This window comes from Corylus avellana, chromosome ca9 (genome assembly GCF_901000735.1).
Source record: "Corylus avellana chromosome ca9, CavTom2PMs-1.0".
NCBI classification, from domain to species: domain Eukaryota; kingdom Viridiplantae; phylum Streptophyta; class Magnoliopsida; order Fagales; family Betulaceae; genus Corylus; species Corylus avellana.
This window is the reverse complement of record NC_081549.1, coordinates 15,813,857-15,827,172: the sequence shown is the minus strand read 5'-3', so window position 1 is coordinate 15,827,172 and position 13,316 is coordinate 15,813,857. Positions and strand designations below refer to the sequence as shown.

At 35.3% G+C, this 13,316-nt stretch overlaps 1 protein-coding gene across 1 annotated transcript; it reads right to left on the bottom strand.

Annotated features, from left to right (window-relative positions):
• Positions 1-6,813: 6,813 nt before the first annotated feature.
• LOC132192359 (probable xyloglucan endotransglucosylase/hydrolase protein 32) lies at positions 6,814-8,639 on the bottom strand. The gene is made up of 4 exons (XM_059607673.1): positions 8,350-8,639; positions 8,127-8,227; positions 7,794-8,011; positions 6,814-7,572 (listed from the first exon to the last, which is right to left on the bottom strand). Exons 1-4 carry the CDS (start codon positions 8,615-8,617, stop codon positions 7,209-7,211), a joined length of 951 nt encoding a protein of 316 aa, XP_059463656.1. The 5' UTR covers positions 8,618-8,639; the 3' UTR covers positions 6,814-7,208.
• Between the last annotated feature and the right edge of the window lie 4,677 nt (positions 8,640-13,316).

Below are 13,316 nucleotides of genomic sequence, written 5' to 3'. Positions count from 1 at the left end.
GAATTTTAAAGAGTCTATAAACACTAATGATGCTAATGAATGGATCGAAGCTATGAATGATGAGATCAATTCAATAAAAAATAATGATGTATGGGAACTCATAGATTTACCAACACAAAGGAAAGCAATATGATGTAAGTGGGTTCTCAGAAAGAAATTCAAAGCAGATGGAAGCCTTGACAAATACAAAGCTAGGTTGGTAGCTAAAGGGTTTACTTAGCAACCCGGTATAGACTTTGTAGACACTTATTCGCCTATAGCAAAGTTTGCTTCAGTAAGAATAATCATGTCTATCATAGCAATTTTTGATTTAGAATTACATCAGCTAGATGTAAAAATGACATTTGTCAATAGAGAATTAAAAGAATATATATATATATATATATGATCCAGCCAGAGGGATTCGGGCTAGAAGGATATGAAGAGAAAGTCTACAAATTGAAAAGATCACTATATGGACTAAACCAATCTTCGAGACAATGGTATTTGAAGTTTCATCAAGCTATACTTGAAAATGGTTTCGAAATAAGTCCACTAGATCACTGCGTTTACATATGGAAAAACAATGATAAATTAACCATGTTGTCATTATACGTATATGGATATATAGTTGATCGAAAATTGTCCAGATATGACAAAAAAATACTAAAGCATTTTTAGCATCCAAATTTGAAATGAAAGATATGGGCACTGCTAACTATGTCTTGGGAATAAGAATCTTTAGAAATAGAAATTCAAAATTATTATACTTGGATCAGGAAAAATATCTGGAAAAGATACTTAAAAGTTTAACATGTCTAATTGTAAACCTTTAAGTACACCCATTTCAAAGGGTCAACATTTAAGCAAAACAATGTGTCCTCAAAATGAGACAGATATCAAAGAAATGGAATCAATCCCAAATGTTCAAGTTGTGGGTAGTCTCATGTATGCCATGACAAGTACAAGACCTGACATTTGTCATGCGGTAAGATTGGTGAGAAGATATCAGTCCAATCCAAGGAAGGAACATTGGCAAGCTGTAAAGCGAATATTTAGATATTTGCAAGGTACCAAAAACATCAAGCTATGTTTCGGTTTAAGTGATCTAAAAATTGCAGTATATACCGATGCAGATTTTGCAGGTGATGCAAATGATAGAAAATCTACAAGTGGTTATGTGTTCTTGTTTGGTGGAACAGCTGTTTCTTGGTCTAGCAAAAAACATAATTGTGTTGCAAAGTCCACTATGAAAGCTGAGTATATATCATGCGACACAACGGTAAGTGCGGTTTGGATTGGACGTTTCATTGAAAGTTTAAATTTAGGTATACCTAACAGACTAGTTAATGTGTTTTGTGACAATAAGTCTGCTATCTCTTTAATAAGAAGTGGAGCGCATAGCTCCAAAGGCAAACACATTGATATAAATTACCATTATATTCAAGATATCATGGGTTAATGCATGAAACAGAAGGATTCGGGGATGCCTGAAAGAATGATTCGATGCTTTTCTGCCGAAATATGAAATAATTGGTCAGTAAAAGGCAGATAATAACCAAGAGGTATAGATGTTATAGTTTACATAAATGCAAAGTCCATGAAAAGGCAATATATTGAACTTAAAAATATCTATGCTGTGAAAAAGACACTAATAAGGTGAATCAAGAAAAAACTTTAAACAATAGTAATGTTTTTAGAAAATACTTGATCAAAAGTTTAGTGCAAGTCAACACATGGTTTTGTGTATGGTTGAAGTCGTCAATTATAGAATGGGTATGGACTATACTCCCAACCATGAAAAATTGATGTCATTCGTTTGTAAGATAGCGAAATGAAGTTATCTCTAATATACTGTTGGTTTAAAAGTATATGGTAAAAAATGCGGTTAGATTAAAATGTCAAAATGTGCACATGCGGAATCATATAGTAATCTAACTCCGATTTGTAGCTTTTACAGATGAGAGCAGTTATGGGTTAAAATATTACTATCATAGTAATCATACACTACTAGAGTTCATCACCAAATGTTATAGTGTGATCAAGTGGGAGATATAGATGTAGGGATGATCACACCATAATTAGTATGGACATCCCCGCACCTAATCATCTCTATAGAAAGTGATAACTTCCATAGAGGTATAAGAGAACAATACAACTCTTCATGTATTGGACTACTATATATAGAGAAAAATTAGTACGTAATTCTGTCATTATGTTATTTTACGCTAAATTTTTTTTCTCTCTACAATTTAGTACTCTATAAAATTTCTACTCTTACGAGACAAATTCCTTTTATGTAAGATCCTCATATATTTCTAACAAGTTCGAGGACACATCATTTGGTAAAAGGCAGACTTTATTGTACAAATTAGTGTGAGTCCTTTATCTTGCTGGTGTGGGTCTTGGAGGTATCGTGCACGGTGCATGTGACCCATTGGTCAACATATGGAGATTTATCTCACCGCATATCCCCCCAGCTTTTCCACTTATAGTAACCCTCTCAGAGATTTCATAAGATAAGCCACCATATCCTTTTTACACATGGAACCTGAAAATGGGCAATGGACCCATTACAAGGACAATAAAAGAAGTTAAAAGGGTCACTAGTGAGATTTGGTGAAACCAATACACCGACATCTTCGTAGCGTTTGAGAGAAGTTTGTTACTTGACAATGAGATTTCCTCCTTCAATATTGTTAGGAGGGACAACACAGTATAGGTGTAAGGTTAGCTAAGCTGGCTGAGGAAGAATCGTTCGTTGGGTGACATTTCTTTTCTAAAAAAATAGAAAAAAGCACCACCCACATCTGTGTTATTATCTTAAAAGAACTAGTTAATTTGGAGTTTTCTTAAAATTCATTATAAAGCCCAATTTCACCTAGTAACCTGGCAATGTGGGACTTAGCACCCATGATTATGTTTATAAACCTCTCATTCTATGTGAGCCTTTTTTCATCTTCTCAATATAAGACTGGAGTAGTACATCTTCAATAAAGGTGTACTTCAAATTCTGGTAGCCGGTTGAGCTTATCAGCCGACGGACTATTAAGCCGTCGGGCCTTGATGGCCTGCAATCGCTCACACCACTAAGGATCGATTGAATTTTTTAATGGACGGACCCTCTAAAAACAGTAAAAATCGCCGGTATCTAGGCCGTCCACAGCCTTCACCATTCAAAATCATGGCAACCAAGCGAGGTAAAAAGAAAGCAAAAACAAAAAAAAACAAAAACAGGCACACAAATCCATACAGTTCCATATAAGCCCCATTAAGTGTCGGTGGGGCATCTCTGTTTTGAGCAGATTCAACTGTTTCTGAATGGGAAATTTGTTGATACTTCATTTTTTAATCATTGTAGAGATCATTTAATAAGGTTTTATGTCCTATGCATAATGCATGAGATATACTTATCATTAAAAGGGCATTCCAATCAACAGTTCTCTCTCATGCTTCCCATTATCTAAGTGGGGTATCAAATTATTGTTCGATTTGGTCCACATCGATCCATATATGTGTATATATATATATATATTTACTAGCTATACGTTACTGTAAATGTCTTAACTAAGAGAAATGGATTTATGCCCAAATTAATATTATATTTACAATTCATATTGTTTTTTCCTTTTATACTCACGTTTTTATGTACCTCGTACTTTCTTCATCTTGTTTTCTTAGTGTTCTTGCTGTCCAACTTTGGAAGCTCTTCAAGCTGATTAGATGAGACATCTTGTGCCCTTTGTACCTGATCTGTACATCTACCAGCTGAAGCACTTCAATATACATCCTAATCATATACGGAGTTCTTCTTTTTGCCTCTCTCATAAAAATCATGAAAAGATCATTCCAAACAGGTATCAGAAACATTTAAAAAAAAAAAAACAAACAAACAAAGAACAGTTACTTATATGGCAATCAGGAAATCATTTAGCCCATGTGCTCCCTCGAGCTTTTGGTTTTATCAATCCTTTGTTTGTACAACAAGCCATTCAACTCACATGATCCATGTTTTATTCAATAAACATGACCCAACTAAATAAATAAAAGCACGTCACAATGGTCAATTTACATCAGTTTGAAGAGGGATCCAAAGAAAAAAAATTTCTAGCTTAATAGGCCTATAACACTTGTCATCTCATAACTTGTCATCAGGTTACTATCTTATTACAATTAATGCCACTAAATAATTGTAACTGAATTTTGGATAATATTTTTGAATTTAATCAATTAATCTCAAAGGCAATTTTTATTTTGACATTTGATTCATCCATGAAATACCCAATTTAATCAGATGTTACATGGCAGAAGATAGACCGGCTCCTTCTAAGCTGGATTATTTGTTCCCTCAATCCATCTTTAGTGTATTCGATGTACGTTTTGAACACATCAGGCCAAGCTTGGACCTCTCTTGCTACTAGGTATGCTTCTCATCAAAATCACGTGTTTCCCACCTCAAGCGGTTGTTGCAAAGCTTGCAACAGGGAACAAGACATGCACTGAGCACTTGAATGTAGCAAAACAATGGACAAATGAACTATTTGCTGTGGGAAAACCGGTTGAAGATGATGATCTCATCTCCTTTGTTGTAAGTGGCATGAATCCACTCTTCAACACCTTTGTCACTGTCCACTCTTTTGCTGCACGTGGCCATGAAATGTCTTTTGCTGACTTCCAATCTGAGCAACTTAGCCATGAGATCCCACTAGAAAAGCAACAGCACAAAGCCCTCACGCCTAAAACTAGTAGCTTTGCCTTGTACACCAACAAGCAGGGCCCTTCAAAGTTCAAACTTCAACCATCAAAACTCTGCCAACTTTGAGAAGCCAAGGTTCCTTCCAGGATCAATCCACGCAACCAACACTTTGCTGCCAAGAACAACGTACACTCGCTACTCTTCCAGAGGCAATGGTGATTACCCTACCAGACTGCCTCCAATCAGCTTGGTCCCATTAGGAATTCCAACTAGGGCAACACCAATCACCAAGCCAATGATGATCAAGCTCCACACCCTCCTTGCCAAATATATTGCAAGAGCAATCATAGTGCCCTTGATTGCTACCAAAGGATGGACTATGTCTACCAAGGAAGACACCATCCAACACAACTGGGAGCCATAGTGGCACTCATGAATGAAGACTTTGAAGTTAAGGATAGGCTGGCATATCTGGTGCCAATGCTCATATCACAGCTGATGCCCCAAACATCAATGGTCCCCAGCATTTTGATAGTGCAATCACTGCATGTGGGAGTAGACAATGGAGCAAGTTTGCATATTAAAAACATTGGTTCTTCCCTTATCCATTCCAACAAATCTCAATTTTTACTCAAAAATATATTGCATTCCAGTTTACTCACGAATAGTGGGGACTATTCTTTCTAATCTATATTAAGAAAAGAAAAAAGATGTTTAATAATGATATGCTTGATGTCTATATCTTTGTAAGTAGAAAACCATATGTTACAATGATATAACATGCATTACAATATAACTAACCTATTTATTCACATGTTTTATATTTATTACTAAAAAATTTACAGAAAGTATCTGTTTGGCTGTCCTTGGTGCAGATTTAGTTTTTTTTTTCAATTATATTTTTATGGTTCGTGATAAATACAATTTCACATTAGAGATAGAATCTCTCATATTAAACTATATGCAACCTGTTGCGAAAGGTATTTACCCATTGTTAAATTTATGAGGGGGTAATTTTTGAGATTTCATACAACGGATGCATTCTTCATTTCGTTGATAATTCTATTATTCCATCGGTCTTCCATATAAAGTAAATGGTTTTATTATTCCATCGGTCTTCCATATAAAGTAAATGGTTTTTTCCAAATATATATATATATATATATATAGGGTGGGTAGCGGTTCGGTCAGTATAGGTAGGGGCATTTTCGCCTACCGATTTAAAAAAGTCGGTTTAGTCGATTAATTAACCAACTTCATACAGACAATGAATAGTTTCGATTTTTTCGGTTAATCGGTTAGTCGGTTCAGTTGGTTAATTATCGGTTATAAGTTTTTATGTTGAGATTTATCAATTTTCTTGTAACTACAGTAAAGAATATGTTTTATAAATGAAAAGAAAAAGTAAATTTATGGAACATGAATCAAAATGACAACCACAAATCAGCTGGACAAACACAATAAGAAAAGTTACAAAATAAAATTCAAAATTCACTTCAAAAATCAGCTAAGTCGGTTAATTGTCGGTTAACCGATAAAAGAAATTTATACCGCCTATCGAACTGATGTCGAAATGATATTTTTATTCTGATTACTGACCGTCAAAAGTCAATTTTTGGTTAATAACGGTCAATAAGCTGTCAGTAAACAATAAACAGTTAATCTGTCCACTTTTGACATAAATTATGGTAAATAATCCAGCGGTGCAAATAAGGTGGGCTTAATATCATAGCCGGCCACCCCAGTTCATTTACAAGCACCGAAAGGTTGTTTTTTTTTTTTTTTTGGTTGTATTTTTAGAGAGCACCGGAAAGTTATTGATATGACATTCTTTTTGTCTTTAATTGTATGTCCACATCATGAGAATTCAATGTTTAAAGAGACATGATTTAATGTTTTGTCCTAGAAATTAAAAGTTTTTTTTTTCCCAAAATTATATCCACCTTAAATTAAAGTCAAATAAAGCAATTTAAAAGCAGTATTGAATCTTCAAGCAAAGTGAAGGGTAAAAGGTGAGAAAAATAGTCAAAATTGTGTTTAAATAAACAATTAAAAAATAATAGAAATTTATTAAACTCATAAAGACAACTTTATAGATCCACAACAATCAAACAATTTCATTTTGTATATTGATCGGATTCCAATAAGTTCAATACATGAACAAATATAAAGTGCCCAAACTTCCATGGCATTGATATCATACACATAATACAAAAGCTTCTGCTTTATTATTCAAAGTGGAAAATGTCACCCAAATGGCTAAAACCCCATGACCCCATCCCCTTGGCTCCTTTTCTCTCCTCAAGTCCCTCTCCATCTTATAATACCTTGTGTTTTTCCAACAACCTATGTAGGCCAAAATCATTGTAACAAAAATGGACACAAAATGCACACAAAATTAAAAGTTTTTTCAATTATTTTTTTTGTTTTGTTTGGAGTCTTGGACGTCTACCCTTGGACCCATCTCAAGACACTCACTAAATCACCAAAAAAATTACAAAGTAAAAAAATGGTACTGATTTCAATTTTCACATCAACCCCAGCACTCTGGTGTGAGGGAATGGTCCCTCTTGGAGTCTCTGCAGTAGTCATACACAAGATGGTGGCTTTGAACCCATCTCATGGCCCAATATTGCTGTCCAGTCAGCCCGGACCGGAACGGAGAGGCAGAGACCGGGCGGCACCGAGCGGGCGCATAGGCAGTGCAACCACTCGCCTTGAAATTAGTGTACCTTGCCACAAATGGCTGGTACCTATAGTCGGCTTTATATTTTCCATCTTCTGTGGCCCATGATGAGGCATCCCATATGGAGCCATATACCCACATTGGCCTTAGTGGAAAGGTTGCATCACTCTTCCTCGGGTACCTCCTTATGGGCACATCATCTACAAAGAATCTAAAAAAAAAAAAAATTAAAAATTAAAAATTAAAAAATTTAAAAAAAAAATTCCAATAAAGGGAAATACGATAAGACAATGAACCTGAACCTACCAATAGTACTGAATAGTTACCAAGTGATATTAAAACAAATATCTTCCATATCTTTTCTTTTTTTTTTTTAAATATATATATATATTGGCATTATATCAGAAATAAAAATATAATCAATCTACTCACATGAGCTCTTTAGGACTCCACAAAATAGCATAGTGATGAAAATTTTGTGTTGGATCAAACCATAAATGAAACTTCATCTCTCTGCCTATAATCCTCCCATCACCACTCCCTCTGATGTAAACATTTGTCTGCAATGTGTACGGCTTTCCAAATGTTGTCCCCAGGAACTCAATGTCCACTTCATCGTGGAAACCCGGATGAGCTTCATTGTTCGAGAGCTGCCATTTACGAATCTAAATATTAAGTCCGTAACGGGATAAACATGCTTATGAACAAGACTAATGATACATGTTTATGAACAAATAAACAAGGTTGTTTGGTCCAAATTCTCACATAGAAAGCTGTAATGACTCCAGCAGTGTAACCAGGTTGAAGCTTAATGGATGCCCCAAAATACCCGGATCGAAACGGGCTGACCGACTTGAACCCGCTTCCTGTTATTAAAAACCAAGAAATAAATCAATGAGAGAGCGCTTTGAATAGTATCCCGGGTAGTCGGAGCAGAGCCCCGGATACCCGGGTTATAAAAAGAAAAAAGAATGAGAGTGAGTGAGACCTGAGGTGCGATCTAGCCAGATTGTTAATGCATTTTGGTCAAATCGCTGGTGCGAAGGACCCCAGAGGTTTCTATACCCTTTGTAAAAGCTCATTGAAGTGAACTTAGAGCTTGGCCAGTATCCAGGCGAAGGAGGCCACTGAGCATTGCTTGAAGGGACCATGAGAATCAGAAGAAGGAAAAGAAAGAAAGCCATGAAGAGGGAAGAAGAAGAAAAAGAAAGGTGAAGAGAGGTTTTATTGAGAAAGCAGAGTGGTTGCGTGTGCATAAATGCAGGGTGATAGAGTGAAGCAGAGAGCTTGAGACAAGTTATATATGAAACAAGAGTATGGCAGAACTGTTTGATATAAATAAGAGAGGATCAGCGGGTCCCTCTGTGAAGAGATAATGAGGAAGTTGATTATGAGGCAAAAGGACTCAAAACCAAACAAATTGCTGAGCTCTTTAGCTTAATAATAGACTAAGGCAATGGGGTATCAAGAATCAAGTACTTGTCCGTTTTTTTTTTTTTAACCCAGTACAACCACTTTCCTTCCTTCCATCCTCATTGAAAAAACCTCTGTTAGCTTGCCTTGTTTGGAAACTATTTTGTTCTTGTTTTTATTTGTAGTACAATTTTTTATGCAATTTTCGACACAACCCGCGAACTCAACACGAAATTAAAGGGTTAGGAATAAAAAGTCTGATATGTTTAATTTAATGGATTAGGTTATAGTTAATATATATATATATATATATATATAGTCTTATATTCATGTTTCGACACAACTGAAACCCGACACACGACATAATGGCAAGTAAATTTTGACATGACCTACAAACACAATACAAACCACAATAGGGCTGAGAGTCGGTCAATAATGTTGGTTTCGGTAGAAAAATTGAGTTTTTGCATTTCGTACCAACATTGTCGGTAAAGTCGAAATTTTTACAGACTTATTCCGCCAACTTTTTGTTCCATCACCGAATGGCGGTCGGTTCGGTAATATCGGTCAGTAATGTCGATAAGTGAAAAAATTGAAAATTGGTTGGCAAAGTCAGTCGGTATCGGTTGGTAGAGTCGATTTGGTTAGAAAAACCTCTTTCGCCTACCACACTGACAAATTCAGAATAGAAAAAATTATGCCGCCTCCTGTACGTCATCTAGGCGGTCACGGCCAGCTATGGGTGGCACTCGGTCGAAAATCGGTCGGTAGGCGGCACTCAATGAATTTGCACAGCCCTAAACCCTATACAAAATTAAAAGGTTGAGGTTGAGAGATTTGACCTATTTAATTAAATTAGTCAAGTTAGAGTGGACATACATAGTATTATATATATATATATATATATATATATGTTTAGACACAATTTGAACCTGACAAACGAACACAAATTACTACTGATCAAGTACGAATTTTAACTACTTGAAACATCCATATCTGCATTAGATTTTGAAATTTAGGATCCGTACAGGAAAAACAAATTAGTTTCCATTGCTTGGCTGGAAAGCCAGGGAAAAGAACATGGAATGCAGAAGAGTTAGATGGTGCCTCTTAAATGTGCTTTTCCGTATGTGGGGGTGTCTGTGGATTTGTGAATCCACAGGAAATATTACTCTTGCTTAAAGTCATCTATCCTAATTGAAAGCTACATGCATTTCTGTCTGAGACTTTAAAGCAGCATTGTTGGGATTAATCAATTTGTGTAATTTTTTTTTTTTTTTACCTCTTCGGGGAAAAAAGTAAATTCTAAGAAAATGGGGAAAAGAATTATAAGAAAACAAAAAATTACGAAGTGTGAGTTCTCCGACAACATAACTAAACAAAAATACAATGCTAAAGATTGGCCCGATCATATGTATCTTAGACTAAAAGTCAAGAAATTGGTTACATAAAGCAGTTTATGTAGTCTCGCCTGCTTGAGAGCTACTGCAACAATAACCGACCGGCTGCCATTGAAAGAGGAGCACGTTCGAATAACAACACCATAAAAGCAAAAAGCAAAACAAACAACATAAACGAACGAGGAAAATAAAAAACAGCTTTGGTGGAGAGTGGTGGCGGTGGGGTGGTACGTGAGGCCCACGCACAGATGTGGAGAAGTACACGGAAAGCGCGTCGGAAGAAGAAGCTGACATAAAAGACAGATATAGGTTGAATAGATTCGGATCTGTTGAACATGGCCGGCGGATGGGAAAGAGACAGTGTCAATTTTCCAGGCAAGTGAGGGTGAAATGTGGGTCGGATTCTGACAGTCAAATTTCATGAATCAAATGTAGGCGATGGTCTGTTTGAAGCTGTGAAGCTCATTAACAGAGTGGGTCATGAGGTATCCAAACGGGGCCCAAATTTTGATTTGATTACAATGACTTATGTATGATTGATCGACTCATGAAGTGAACTTTCTGTTCTCATAACAAAATATATTTTCAAGCCTTTATTGATTAACAAAGATAGCCCATCACACACCTCACCAATCAAAATGGGCATGCTCAGAAGAGCTAGAAGGAGACCAATAATGTGACACACAAAAATATTTCATTTAAAATAATGTAATCCACATCATCTAATGTTACATTTGAACCTACTGACGGCAAGTGTGTTGTTTCTACGTGGTGAATATGTATGGTTGGGGATGCATTTGAGTTTACTTCACTTAATATCCCTTCATCATTTTCTACCATTGCGAAATGGACACCATTTTGGTCTAATCTCTACATTTAATAGATTGATTAAGAAAGGCTGAAGGACCCTAAAGCACAATTTAATTATCTTTTATATTTACTTTGAAGACCCTAAGTTCTGTTAAATTACCAATACTCTCCCTCACGTTATTAATAAGTAATGTTTAACAAGTGTAATATTTAAGTGAAATTGGAGGCGAATGACGAAGACAATGTTTGAACGCGCGATCTAAAATAATAACTTATTTTAAAAAATTAATTAAGCTGATAAAAAGTGATAAATTTAATCATTTACTTTATATTTTACTAGTTTCTAAGTTTATAATTGTGTATTGCCTGCATGTTTGTAGCATGAGAAATGTTTTGTTTCAATCTTTTATCCATCTCGACACAAAAGATGGACAAATCTATCATTAAATCTATCAGACCTAGTGTGGATCCAACAAATTCATTAGTAAATTCGCAAAAGTGATGAACAAAAAATGGGTTATAGATGGATGTGTATCATCTCTCTTATAGCATATATAGCCTCGCCACCTTATTTCAATTGTTATTCTGAATATATTCTAATATTTATATGATTGGTTTATATTTTTTTAGTATAGATCGATTTAGGTTTTCTTGCATAGATTGACTTATTCAACTAGAAATAGGGGCTTATGTACTAAAAGCAATGAAGTTAATAAGCTCAACTAACCTTAAAGGACTATCCAGAATGTAGATATATGTGTCTAAAATCGAACCACCCATAATTCTTTGTCTCTCTTTTCTCCTTTTTGCTTCTACTATTATTTTCGTATTTTAAATTTCTCAACAAACTTTAACATTGTATCAAAGCTTCATCATATTTCAAACATCCAAATATATTTTGCAGTGAATTAAATCTTCTGCTTCAGATCTGACTTATTTGGATTCTGAAAAACAGTTAATACACATGACATTCCTCACTGCATAAGGAAAAGAGAAAGAAATTAATTGACATAAATGAAGAGTGTTAGAACGGTTTTCTTTACGGTAGATGCGCTTTCTTCAGGTCGTCAATACGTCGTCATTGTGTACTCCAAATCACTACAAAAGAGTAATTGGCATCGGAGTGTCTCCGGGAGAGTTTACAGATTCCATTTATTTTGGATCAAACAAAAACTTGAAGCTATTTTTACTGCACCATAGAAAGCTTTTGCTTTGAGGGTTTATACCAATTTAAGCAGATTTAGACAATAATATAATTTACAAATAAAATAATTATATTAGGTGCTGCAGATAAATCCAATACTTTAAATTAATTTGGTGTGGGTGCCATGCGTTGCCCCAGAGTGATTGGGTTTGAATTTGGTTCCCTGGATTCAAATTATGGGAACTTCATTAATTTTTAGACAAATACGCACGATGAAAAGTTTCACTATTGTGTCGGCCAGAGACAGAAACTGGAAGCGGTGGGGCCCTGAATGAGATGGCGGTGGGACCATGTTGGCCGACAAATATAGAGAAGCTCACAGACGCCTACGTGCTCAATCTATTATACGGACTACGGACAACTTTTGATTCCATCCGGTAAATTTATTTATGTTAATTTGCTTTCTATATTTAAATCGGTAAATCCGCATGGATGTTAGGAAAAAGAGAATTATTGGAAAGTCAAAGAGCCAACTCTTCAAGCATTACTTCAGGCTTGTTTGCCAACAGCCGGGACTGGTACTGTTGCTGAAGCGATACTGTTCTAGTTACAGTGTCAGCAGCAAAAATTGACTTTTTACTTAAATTTTTTTTTTTTTTTTTTTAAGTAAAAAGTCAATTTTTGCTGTTGGAACAGTGCCGTTCCAACTACAATGCCGGCCCTGGCTGTTGGCAAACAAGCCTTTCGTGTCTTCGTTTATATTTAGGCTCTCTTTTTTTTTTTTTTTTGTTGAAAAATATTTTTAACTAAAAGAAATTATTTCAAATAAAAATAATTTTTTTAAAAAAAAACTTTTGACTCAAAGAAAAATTAGCGATGACAACAGCAATAGCGACAACAGGTGGTGGCAGTGACCAACAACTTCTAGTAGCAAAGAATAAACTGCAAGACAAAGTGCGCGAACGGCCGCCATAAATTTAAGGGTGAAAGAGAAGAATTTTTCACAATTAACCACAACACGCTATTATTATATCCTTAAACAATTACCAAAAAAAACCTTTAATAATTTTTGCCTTTAAATTGACCAAATAGACTTCTCAATAAAATATACCAGAACTACTATTTCATCTCATAAAATCATTACAACTAAATCTTAAATGAATATATAACATTACTATGACATGCCAG

Bases quoted from the DNA above. Each gene is read 5' to 3' on its own strand.
- LOC132192359 (XM_059607673.1), bottom strand. From the start codon at position 8,617: ATGCACACGCAACCACTCTGCTTTCTCAATAAAACCTCTCTTCACCTT. The intron at 8,228-8,349 runs GTCTCACTCACT...TTTTAATAACAG, and splicing joins CTGGCTAGATCGCACCTCAG to GAAGCGGGTTCAAGTCGGTC. The intron at 8,012-8,126 runs GTGAGAATTTGG...CGTAAATGGCAG, and splicing joins GAGTCATTACAGCTTTCTAT to CTCTCGAACAATGAAGCTCA.